Source organism: Rhea americana, unplaced genomic scaffold (genome assembly GCF_003343005.1).
Source record: "Rhea americana isolate MKP2758 unplaced genomic scaffold, rheAme1 scaffold_109, whole genome shotgun sequence".
Taxonomy (NCBI): Eukaryota; Metazoa; Chordata; class Aves; order Rheiformes; family Rheidae; genus Rhea; species Rhea americana.
Genome location: NW_028185139.1, coordinates 554,936 through 568,138, shown reverse-complemented (window position 1 = coordinate 568,138; position 13,203 = coordinate 554,936). Strand labels below are relative to the sequence as shown.

The window sequence follows — 13,203 nt, the reverse complement described above, 5'->3', positions numbered from 1 at the left end:
ACATGAAAAGGGGCTGAGGTTATTTCCTTTAGAGGAACATAGCCAAAGCACAGTGCAAGAGAACTGGCCATGTTAGGCTCCCCCACATCATGATGTGGGGATCACAGTCCATGAGGAGAAAAATCTTTTTTTTTTTTTTTTCTTTTTTTAAACAGGGTGGGAGTGTTTTACATAAGGAAACTTAGGGAAACAAAAATATTGTGCGCTTTTAACTTGATACAACTATCTAGAAGTGAAAACCCTTTATTGCATCACATGTTTTACTGGTAAAACACGGGGACCCACCATCATCATCCTCTGAACACTTCATTTTCATCAGATTATGCTCCCTGCCAGCTTTAGGAAGGAATCTAAACAGTACATTAGATGCATCATCACTTGAGCACAGCCGATCACCCCCTCCACAAATGACAATTTTATTGAGGCAACTGAGAACAAGATCCTGTCTTACTCTTTACTGAGCACATGTAAGGTGAAACAGGTGACAAAATGCACAGGACTCCAACGTTACTTTTTGAATTCCAGACCTGTAAAGACTCTAAACTTCAGCACAGTTATTTTCCACTTCACGAACTCTTCACAGGAAGCTTAGCCCATATCCAATGTTTTATTTACCCATGCCTTCTCACACACTATTTCTGGCCAAAGCCAGGCTAAGGTAAACAAGATTTTTAGAAATTATTTGTAAGTGGCAGAAAAAAAAAAAAAAAAAAAAAAAAAAAAAAAAAAAAAAAAAAAGGGGAAAAAAAAAAAGATTTTTAGAAATTAATATCACTTTTGTAAGTGGCCAGGAAAAAAAAAAAAACAAACTAACATGCTGCACAAATATAAAGAACTGGAGTGGCTAAAAATCCCCAGTAGGTACAGACGTGACATTATCTTCAAAAAAAGATGCAAGAAAATCCAAAAGATTTTTAAACACATCCCAGAGATGAAAAATACTTRAACAAGTGTGTTTGTGTTCCCAGACTTAGGTGTATTATTTAACAGAAGAGACTGAGTGTCTCCTCCTAAGCCACTGTAAGATTCAAACAAGTTCAAGCTCTGTTCACAAGAAAACACACAGCAGGAAAAGGAGCAAGTTGCATTTAATTACAACAAGGAGGGTTTCAGCCTTACAAGCCAGCTTAGCCCAAACATTGTGCCTTACTGAGAGACAGACTTAGTGACACTACATTAAATTGCGTCATTCTTTTTATAAAGCAAAACACCCAGACATTTCCCAAAYGGTTTCTTTTATACCCTTTCTTATATCACCTAGCAACACACACTACCTACCTTAYCGTGGTGGTACAGAAAGTCAAAAAGCAACTCTTCCCACTTCCTCCCCTTATAAGGGAAAATAAATAGACACAAAGATTAGGGTATCATGAAAAAAAATGAAAAGATCTCCACTTCAATGTATCATTTATCTCCAATGAGAAGTGGCCAATTAGAAAAATAAACACTTAAACAAAGAAATCCCCAAACCCCCAAATCCTGAAACTGTCATGAATATATTACAATATGAATGTGAACCGCTTACACAAAGGAAATCTGTATAGCAATGTTCACTAATTTGGGTGTATGGCTTAGGYAAAAAGGACAGAAAAATTGCATCAAGAGACCTTAGTGCTTTAAAATTTAATCTAAAAAGTATAACAAGTGGTAGGCTGCCAAACAACACACAAACTTCACTCCCTTTGGAGCAACTATTTACCTGTTCCACTATTCTGGCTCCATTCTAATGAGCAAGATCACAGGTGACCAGGGACCTTGACTGTAGAAGGAGACCATGAGCCTAAATCCTTCCCTATGAGGAACACCCACCCATTTAGGCCCAGGAGAACTATTTTCTTTTTACAGCAAAATCTTTCCCATTCTCAAATTTCAAAAGAACATAATGATTGTTTTAAGGAGAAAAAAGTATGAACAGTTTCTCAGTCTTCTCTTCCTCATATGGTACAGGCTATTCTCATTTTGAGAATGGGGACTTCCAGTTGATAAAATATCCTCTCAGATATGCCTAGAACTAGTCCGTCCTCTGTTTGATCTGAGCAGCCACAGGAAAGATGCCTTTCATCCAGGCATCTTAGGCACTGAAGGCTGGGATCCTTGGAGGATATGGTAACATTAAAGTGCTTTTCTATAAAAACCTGAATGCTTTAGGGTCACTCATCCTACACCCCAAACAGGACCAGCAAATAACATGACTTTTTAATATTCAACTACAAAAATTCTGACTTCTTGAAATACATTAATACTAATAACAATGCAAGCTATGACAAGAGAAACATTTCCACAGGACATTCTAGCTGAGAGAAATGAACGATTGTGAGAAGATCTTTTACAGTCAAAATGCTAGGCAGCACACAACTTGTCATGAGTACCCAGCGTTTCTGTTGGCAAACAGCAAGGCATGGCATGTAGTCTTCTAGACTGTAGTTCTCCAGAAGCAATTTCTAGGGCAGAAGCAGTGAAGCTGAAAAAAAAATGCCCCTAAAAGGCAAGTCTACCACAGACCAGATGGGAGGCTATTATTACTCCAAACTGTACGAAGAAGGCCACGTGAAACAAGGCCTGCCAAACAAAGTGCAGCTGCCCCTCGGTTTCCAGCACATATTAGCAGCATGCTTTGAATTCCTGAAATACTCATTACCAGAAGCATGAACAAAACGGGGGTAACCAGGAYGAAACTGAATCATTGCCAACTGGAAGACCTGAAGGACAGCTGACTTGTCTTCCCTTGTCTGATTAGGTGTTTCTACCTTGAAATTAAGAGTGGAGAAAGTCTAGCCTGTATGTGTGCAATACCCACAGTCTGTAAACAGACTGCAACATACTCTCTCAAAAGCAAGCGTACTTGCATGAATAATGCTGCACTTGAAGACAGGACAAAGAACATGTATAATAAAATGCAAGATAAAATGGCTGATAAAGTAACTCTTCTTGATCACTGAGAACAGAATTGAAAAAAAGCACTAAGCAGTTTGTTGAATATTCAGAAAGAGGAACAAACATGGACAACTTCATGCCTGGATTCCCATTTCTGGAGTTGGGCCTGACTAAAACGGCAACTCCAATTCTGCAGTAGAGAATTGAGGCTCTTAAGCGGTGGAACAAAACAAATTTTCCTCAAAAGAAAATATTCCTCACTTAATTACATGACATGAAATAAATGAGAAGTACGTTAGCCAAACCTCACCTATATTAGATCAGCATAAGTGAGAGGCTAGCCAAGTCTATTCACTCTATGCATCCTTTTATCGTCATAACTGAAGTATAAAATAAAAATCAAGCAAAAGAAAACAAAATACAAATAAAATAAAGTGTAAATCAAATTAACAATCCAGGTAAGAAAGTATGGTGGGGCTTGCCTTTTCTTTTGACTACTTTTACCACCTTTGTTCTGCTGTGATCAATCTTCTGATCTCACATATCCAACTTATACCATTTAATAAGTCATACTCAATATTTAAAAAGAGGATATGTTAAACATCAAAGATTTAAGTTATGGAAAATGAGGATGAACACACTGATATAGGCTTGCAATTTTAATTTTAAAAAGGCCCCTACGGTGGGACTAGCTATAGATGGCATCATGCTAATGCAAACAGAAAATTGTTAAAAACCAAAAAAACCTTAAAATAAGTATGAATTCACACCATACACGTGTACATACTTATTTTCTATGTCAGCTTTGTTCGGAATATAAATCAACTAAGTCTATACTACTTAAAATTTAGTATGTGCAACATTAACCTGATTTAAGCATTTTATAAATACAAGCTTTTTTTTTTTAGTATTTATTGCAACATACTTCACTACGTAACATACTGAAAAACAAGTTCTACATTTAAAATTCTGATGTAGTAGTTCTATCTGCCAATTAAGACTATAAATGGAAAAAAAAAATACTTGCTGATCTTCAACACCAAAATGCAAATAAGTTTCATTTTTTGAAGAAAACAGTTGACATTTTAGGGTCTGAATGGTATGCTATCTTGTATGTTACTGGAGTTTCTTTAGACTCTTGAAGGTATTACATTAATGAAATACAAACTTTGTAGTTAGCTTACAACATGTACTTCTCAGAGGCAAAGAGGAAAAAAATCTATTTTGTATTTATGAAGGAACATCCATTTATTATAAAACAAGATAAAAGATATTAGAATTAAATTGAAACAAGGCAACATTAGAGCAATCACTTTAGAGCTTTGTGAGTGAAGTGTAGTTTCAGACTTGCAAATCGAGGTGAACGTAGCTTTAACATGCTGTCCTCTTCTCTATAAGTGGGAGGAAGTAGAGAAGCAAAGCTTCAAGGTATAAGGGTTAGAGCCATCTGTCAGGAGACAAAGAATATACTCAATAAACTGCACTCTATGGCACTCTTTCAGATCAAGGCACCTTGCATAGTCTGACAAATTTACCAGGCCTGTAGGTTTATAATTCTTTCCAAAAAAGAACCGTCTACAGACATCTGTTGCCCTGTAAACAGGTGATTTTTTTTTTTGTGTGTGTGTGTGTGTGTGTGTGTGTGTGTGTGTGTGTGTGTGTGTGTTTTAATAGTCTACCAGGATTCTTTTTAGGTAAGTAGAGATTGATTTGATCACAAGAAAATGCAGACAGCATTTCAACTTTTGAACTATACGCGATAAAAAGACATCTTATCATTATTATTGCCCATCCTCCCTTCTAAACTATTTAAAAGATCAAGATCAACATTTAACAGGTAAAAGGGCACAGATAGATAAGGAAGTCAAGATTTAGCATCTGGCACCTCTGTCAGAGATGATGCGGCACTGGACTGTACATCTTTGATAGAGAGAATAAACAGTAGGACATCTACCCCTTCAGGCCTCTCCAGAAGGCAAAGCATAAAACCTCTTTCTATGTGGAAAATCTACCAAGAGCCATAGACAATAGCACACAGTTACCACTCTCAAGTCATGGAAAATGTCCACCTGGATCAGGCAATCTCATTGTGGTAAGTCCTAACTGATGGTCCTTGTTTTAAACATACTCTGTATTTTCCTCTAATAAGTACACTTGATTCTACATTATGGTATGTCTTTTTTCAAGTTGAAAGAACAAATTCTTTTCTTGTCTATACCACCTCTCTAAAGTGAGAGGTAAATTCAAAATTGTGAGGAGTAACTTAAGACTATCTTAAGAAAATTCTTGCCTCTGAAGTAATTTCAGTCCCTTATTGAGAGGGTGGACAAAACAAGTGAGAGTGCAGATAAGAAAAGTTTAAACAAGCTATTAAGACTTGCCAGGAAGAGACAAATATATAATAGTTTGGAGAAGGTAGTTTGAAATATTAGGTACTGGGCTAGATTCCAAATTATATCTGTGAACATCTGGAATAATTCAATTTATTACAGTGAACTATCTTTACTTTCCAGTGCAAATCTTGGCCACTGTGCATATTTAGCAAGTAAACACCCTCTCCACTCCTGTCAGATTGAGAAAAATTTTGCTTGGCCCCAGAGTTTGACTTGAAAGAGAATCTAGCAAGAGAATGAACGTTCAACTCAGAGCAGTAAACTGTGTATTTACGAACAAAAATTGTAAATTAAAAGAATCTTCTACCCAAAGGTATTTCAGATTTCTCTGCATCTATTGTGAAAGGTTTTAAAAAGTTTTAGCAAATCATTATACTTTGGATTTGATTTTGATGACAGTGGATTTTTAAGCAGTGCTTTTCCTGCCTTTCTTCTTTGAAGTCAGGGAAATRGAAAAAAAACAAACAAGACAAAGTCTCAGAGCATATCTGGATTTCTACAGGTTGACTCAAAAGCAAGGAAGATTCTCATTTAGATAGAGCCTAATGAACCCTAACCAACAGAGGACTACATAATATATTATATACATAAAATATACACATACATGCACACACAAAGTAAATAAAGCAAATTTTAGCTGCAGAGATGAAGCTACTGAAGTCTCACATTTTACAGCAAAGACAATACCAAAAATTTTGTTTTTAACAGAAATAAAAAACAAGCAAGATTGACGTACTTGGGACTCTTATCTGGTAGTGATTAAGTACGGTGAGGGCTTCCACTGCATCTGTCTTACATTCCCATTCCAACAGACCAGAGAGTGTTTTGGCAGAAGCTGTCAGAGTTGGGGTTGGGGGGAAGGGAATCAGGAGAGGGGAAGACAGAAAGGGTATCAGTAACCTCTACTGCCAGTGCATGCTCTTTGCAAAACCAGAACTTGAAGAACCCCTTCAACAGGTCAAAATTTACTTACGTTTTGGATCAAACACTTTGTATTTAATAAAACTGAGAACTTCATGATCCTCACATAACTGTCACAAAAACAAGATAAGAGGTAAAACTCCAATAAAAATGTGCACAAATATTATTTGCAAAAATTACAACATTTCCTAGAACAGATATAAAATAAAATACTGACTCTTTAAGAGAGTTTCTATGAATTCATGGCAAAGGATTGTTCTAAGAAACACTTTAAGACTAGAAACTCCTTAGAATGGCATTCTGTAGTCTGCAAAACAGGGCTTTTGTATCTGCGCTCTCTCGTGATAAATATTATCCCATAGGCACAACACAATTGTTAGAGTACAAATATCACTATTGCCTCAAACAGGTATCTAAGTAAAAACATCCTTTTCAACATTCCCACTTCAATTCAATAGCTCTTAAGTCCAATATACAGACACACCATTTGTGAACCAGAATTAACTTTCACATTGAGACTGAAAAGAAGAATTTACTGAACTGTCATCAGTTGTACATTGCCWTCACTTGAGAGGCCTAGCATCACATCCAGAACATTTTGCACAGTTAGGGCCCAAATGAATTCTGAATGCTTAAAAATGTTCCACATGCATGTTTCTCTCCATTCCAAAAACATCCTAGCAGTCATTAAAGCAACCATCCYAGGGAGCTGATAGATCTCCTGTAGACTGCAGTCTTCCTCTTCTACAAATGTTTTCCACACAAACTACATTAAGCTCTGAACTTTACTTTCAAAAATCTTCTATTAAAAAAAGAAAGGGGGAGRGGAGAGGGGAGAGAAATATGCCAGATATTGCAGAAATATCACAGCTTCTACATAAAGAGGATACAAGCTTATTTTAAGAATCAATTATCTTCCAGTGGCTATCCTATAACTATCCCAGATATTGGCTTTTTTAAAAAATAGTACAGGGTATAAAGTTAGGGTAAAACCCAGTATCCCTATATGCCACAGCAGTTTCAGTTGCTTACCTTTACAAATGTTTCTTCAGTAACACACAGGGGTACATTATAATAATGCAGCACACAAGAGGGTGGTTGGATGATGTTCTTAGATGCTTGGCCAGCACTAGTGAAGCGATTATTCTTACTCATTGCAAAATCCTTGTAACTACTTGTGCCATCCTCCAGTTCAAATATCTGGCTTGGRACTACAGAATGCTGCTTGGAAACACTGGGATTTAAGGATATACAGTTAAAGTTACCTTAAACAATTAAGACTTGCATATTTTGCACACAAGAATATTGGTGRAATTTGAACAGAGCTGACATTTCTTTTCAACAACTTGAAATAAAGCRAGAACAAGATGAGTGGATTTGATACTTTCCTTAAAAGCTGTGGAAAGGGCAATAAACTGTATTCGGTAATGTATCTTATTAGCAGCAAGCTACRTAAGTTTTTACTGAAATGGTCTGTCATCAAATTTACAATTTCTTTTCTTTTTTTTTTGAGTATGTAAACAACAAATAGTAGCTGCAAACAGGAAATCATAGCTGTAATGATGACGACAAAACAATGCTCTCCCTCTGCAACCTCAGAGCATCTCCTCAGTAGCAGACTATTAATGTAATAAATTGTATATTTACCAGACATTAAGCCTTTTCCCAAATAATTTGACATTGTTGAGATGTGTGACAGCTCTTTCTACAGCATACTCATCACCCATTTCAACTAGTGCTGTGCCTGGAATGGTCTTCATAAATTTCACCTGAGGCAGATAAAGAAAAAAATGACGATAAATGAACAGCACAACTAAGGATTTTACATAGACAATGTTTTACATAGACAATATTTTTAGATCATCTCAGCCATGTCTTTTCCAAAAGAACTAGACTGATAAATCTGGCTTTAGTTTTTTAACTTTAGAGGCTTTAGCGGCCTCTAAGTTTCTTACATACGATACATTACCTTTTCAATGTTTCCATACAAGCAGAACAAGTTGAAGACTCTTGAACAGTTCATCTTTAGCTGATGCAACCCACTAACCATGACAACTGAACCAGAAGGATTTCCACCATGCATGTAAGAGGATGATGCCTGGGGCAACGGATAAGCAACAAGTTCTGGAGTGTCCCGMGTTCCCATTCGGTATCGGCTTGGTAGGGGCAATAAAGGACCATGTGACCCTAGGGGGATGAAAAGTCATGTTTTCATGTTATGTGAAACACAAGTTTCACTACTTAATCATGCACTGAAGCCCACATGTAATGCTTAATTAAACAACAAAAGTAGTTATAGCAGTTCCGTTAACTCTTTTCCTAATTTTGAAAAATAAGACCTCTTCTGTTCCCTTTACTGTTCTGAGTCTGTTCTTGTATTACCATATAAGAACGAAGACGTTTCATGGTATTGTYTTATATATAAGCAAAAAAAGGTATTTCACTGATCATTTTGATGACTGATTGAGTTACAGGTTATACCTCTCCAGAAAGTTTGCTTAATGTAGTCTCTCCCCCAGCAACCTACCATAAATTTGAATATAAAGGCATCAAACAAAAATATTTAAAAYAAACAATCATCTCAATAGTCATGTCTTCTGATACAGCTATGTGGCACCAAAGTAAGTATTATAAAGGCAGAAGGAGAAAACAAAACAGAAGCAGTAATATTTTTTGCCAGGAATCAGGAGAGAAGATGATACAGCTAGGTTCTGTAGGCAAGACATTAAGACAGAAGACTACCCTTCCACAAACAGCTCGTTTTGAAAAAACATGAGTACTTAAAACTCAGCACTATTACAAACAGAAGCTGTCCTGATTTCCACTACAGGTGAAGTGATAGGTTTCACTGAATGAAGCTTTATTTAAAGAGAGACAGAGAGAGATACTATTAGTATGCAATACTTTTGTTTACAGAAATTATCAGTATTACAGACAAMATAAAAGCAAGGTTTGGAGAGGACCTCTGTTCTTCTGAGTCAATAAATAACATGAAGTTGAGCAGAAATAGCACCTCTTACAGTTTTTTTCCCCTCCATCAAAAAAACAGTAATAGAAGTAAGACAATGGTAAAGGAAAAGGCAACCTTGTTAGTTAAGGTGAAAGGGTACATCAGAAGTGTACATCGAAAGAATAAAAACAAACTCCCTTCCCCCCAAAAATAGTGACTATACAAATTGGAACTTCAAAATTCTGTAGATTTGAAGAACCTTTGGAAGACTAAGAAGAAGGTTGACCCACGTGGTAAAATAACACATTTACAAAGAAAGAGGCAAGACAAACCACATTTCTTTATATACTGTCTTAACTGCCAGGGGCAAAGTTACATCTAACCCTTGATACCATCTTCTCACGCAAGTCACAAGAGCGATGGCAGATCTTTATGTACAGACAGGATACGTAATAACTGCATCACTTGCTACCTGAACTTTATAGCAGTAACTCTAAAACATCCTGCTTATGTAGGCACATGGCTGTACTTTTCAGAATCAGCTACGTTCAAAGAAACACAAGGCACACAAGTAGCAGCTTTGCATGCAAAAATGAAGAGTTCTGGGTTGCACTAAGTCAAATTATCAAGCTGTGTTGCATAGAAGAAAGTTGCTTCTAGTATACAGATGTTATTTTCTACCTATTGCCTATGCTGATGGCAGCTGATGAAAAATATTCTTCGAAGAAATACATTTGTAAAGTCAGATGCTCTCCATGAAAAAGTGTTACTGTAATAAGTGCACTAGGGGTTTCAGTCTATCACCAGCAGTTTTAGAATATGGCCTGACAGCATCACATGTATAGTACATTGAACTATACATGCTATAGAGAGATTTATGGTTATGCATTAACTAAATATTTAGAATTCCACATAACATGTGCAGAAGTTATTGTCACCTGTGATCCTATATTACTTACCATATCCATCATGTCTAAATGATGATGGGTGCTCTCCCAAAATAGCTTGCCTCTGGCGGCCCTTCCCTCTGTCTAAGATGTGGGAAGGGAAAGAAAACAATACAATTTAATACGAACAAGTATGCCCTTGATTTCTCAAGTTAAGATACAATGCTTCTATTTAAGAAGCAAAAAAGTAATTTGAGTCCTTGTTAACTTTATAAAACAATGTCTCATTCGTTATATSTTTTAAACCACCAGTTGTAGCCCTGGGACACCAAAATTAAGAGATTCATCAGTATAAATACCACTTAAGTTGATTGGGAGAGGGAGGGGACAGTGGCCAATGAAGAGATGCAGACATTTAAAGTCTATGGAAATACCAAATAGTTCTCCTGAACAGACATCGCACATGATTATATATAGCACCATACAGCAGGATTTACCTATGAGTCTCTTAAAACAAATTTGAAATGCAGTACTTTTGAAAGACAGTACCTGAATCATAATATTAGCTTCAACAGCAACACATTTTCAAAGTGGGCTTCTTTCAAGAAGTTTCAGCATAAGCCAACAACAACCTGTATTACATGGTTTCATAATCAGTAAACAGAGAGCATTACATATGTGTACATATATATTTACAGAACATCTACTGTTTTAAGGGCATGCTGAAAGGATTGTACATTATTGCATTATCAGCAGCATGTAACAGGTCAACTGAAGAAAAATATCACTGAATAATGCACTTAACCAATGGTCAATCCTTTAAGAAAACCCAGTTCTCTATGATATAAAGTTAAGCAAGGGGTCTACATTACTGGAGGGAAGCAGYGCATCGTAGTCAAAACAGTGTTTTCTGATTAGATATATGTTGCATGGCAAAGAAAATCTGAACTTCCAGGGTTTTTGTGGTAAGCAACAAATCATTTCTCACATTTTCAAAAAATCTGTTCTTGAGAAGCCACATTGAAAAGTTTGGGCAAGATATTCAATTTGCAACAGTTCTTCAAAAATTCAAATATGACTGCTGCAAACGGCATCTCCASCCCAATGAAGCTGGAGATACCTTCCCCGAAAAAAGGAACTATTCACATTAGACAATACACAGTGGAAGATGAAAACCCAYGTGCCCCTTCTCCTCAGGATTTTGAGGATAGGCTTCAAGTCAGATACTTACTTCAGCAATAAAGATTCAAGAGAGAAGAGTATCGATTGCTTTCAAACATACAGAAGGAAGAGTACTTTTATCTGCAATTGATTCCCCAGTTAGATAAAGTTCTGTTTTCCATTCTCCCTTCGTGGTGACAGCTCTGAACCTCTTAGCTTGGGAAAGTGGATGGGCAGTTTTACTGGTTATTTTGAGCATTTATACAGTATGCAGTAATAATCTTTCAGAAAAATCAACTTTGTATTTCTCGTCCATGGAGCTAAATCCTTTGAAAGTGTGCACAGTAAAGGACTAACTTTGGAATAAAAAATGCTAGAGAGCAGAGTTTGACAAAGATTTCCTCCTAGTGGCAGAGTAATCCACTGCCCTCTCCTTTCCCCAAACTTGTTTCTTCCTTGAACTAAGTTCCTTGATTGTGCCAGCTCAAATATCCGCACAAACAGGTAATGAAATAGACCTAAGAACAGATCTATGTTAAAAATAGCTCTGAAAGATAAAAGAAAAAAGAAAAGAAAAAAAAGAAGAAGAAGAAGAAAAAAAGAAATGCCCAAACTATCGCTAGAGCCTTTTGGCTAAAAGCAAATAAAATAAAAAGGACAGGCTTTGTCTGGTTCAATCTAATGCAATATAGCAGCAGTTACTTGTCAGGAAGCCTACCTAAGTAGAGAAATATTCAGGGGAAGTAAGTACTTTTGCTACCATACAGAACTAAAAATAGCCATTTTGTTCATGATTTTTAAGAAGAAATTTCYTTTATGCCTTAAGCTAAGGGGGTAGAGGAATGAAATCCTTACTTCATTGGTAACTTTACCACTGCATTTACTGACTTAAGTGTATTGTACTCTGTTCAGAGCTTGATGTCTGTTCAAACAGAACTGAAGTAGCCTAACTAAGTTTCAGGAAATATATTTTAGCCTACAGGAAACAAACATTGGTTTCTTTGAGTTTTTACTGATAAAAGGATGTACCAGCATGCCTGTCCTTAGAATAAAACTTCTTCGGGCCAAGATCTTGTTTACTGAAGTCAGAATCCTACCGTTCAGGTCAGACCAAGAAGCCAAACAACATTGCTACAAGAATAAGTTGAAGCGCAYATACTAAAACATTCATAAAAAAAGTCTCAAATTACTTTGTGGACATAACTGCTCTAAATACCTGATTTCTCAAGTATATTTCAGAGTTCATTCAACTACTCATATTCTCATTCTTTTAGACTAACAAATTGGGCCACAATTAAAGAAAAATCTTGGTATATAATATAAATCTAATCCCTTTCTTCTTAGGTTTAGTAAAGTCATGTACAGAAAAGAGAGACAGGCACTCAAAGTAACCAATAAGAAAAAGAGTCAGAGTTTTTGAGAAAAAGCAAGCCATACCTATATTAAGTTTATCATTTTCCACTGTTTCTTTTGTTTGTTTTCCTCGGGGAATATCTAGTTCATATAGCCATATCTATCTGTATACCAATTATGGAATGTAATTAGATGTATAATGTTATAATTCAATCTCAAAACACTGCAATAGTCAAAAGACACAAGAGTCAACTGAATCCTTCAGACTTTTTCTTGCCTTTAAGTTTCTTCAAAGTCATTTTCTTAACTCCGGAATTTGAGGRAAAAAAATGAGTTCTGATTCAAATTTTCAAATTCTATAAACTGCAACCAATACTGTAGCTCCCTTGTTAACCTTTTACAAGAACTTCATTTTGAAAACTCAAACCCTGCATTTTTAGTTGTACAACAGTTTTACAAGCCCAGCATCTCTACAGAATTACTTTGAAAGTGCACGTAACTTGATATAGCCAAAGCCCTGGCTCTCATATAGCCTTTGATAGATAGAGTATCTATCTTAGACATGGTGTCTTCACTTGTCTAACTTTACATTGCGAACATTATTGTACATAAGTTACGGAACACTGAACTCGATAGTTACAATTCTTTTTTCTTCTTCTTTTTT

At 36.2% G+C, this 13,203-nt stretch overlaps 1 protein-coding gene across 1 annotated transcript in view; it reads right to left on the bottom strand.

Annotated features, from left to right (window-relative positions):
* Positions 1 to 1,071: 1,071 nt before the first annotated feature.
* Positions 1,072 to 13,203, bottom strand: part of HNRNPLL (heterogeneous nuclear ribonucleoprotein L like) — a 29,818-nt gene continuing 17,686 nt past the window's right edge. Inside the window, exons 7-13 of the mRNA XM_085311118.1 lie at positions 10,098 to 10,169; positions 8,158 to 8,375; positions 7,836 to 7,957; positions 7,221 to 7,422; positions 6,241 to 6,298; positions 6,004 to 6,102; positions 1,072 to 4,321 (exon numbers count right to left, since the gene is read on the bottom strand). Of these exons, the coding sequence (XP_085167244.1) occupies positions 4,266 to 4,321; positions 6,004 to 6,102; positions 6,241 to 6,298; positions 7,221 to 7,422; positions 7,836 to 7,957; positions 8,158 to 8,375; positions 10,098 to 10,169 (827 nt within the window). The 3' untranslated portion in view covers positions 1,072 to 4,265. The remainder of the gene's footprint in view (positions 4,322 to 6,003; positions 6,103 to 6,240; positions 6,299 to 7,220; positions 7,423 to 7,835; positions 7,958 to 8,157; positions 8,376 to 10,097; positions 10,170 to 13,203) is intronic.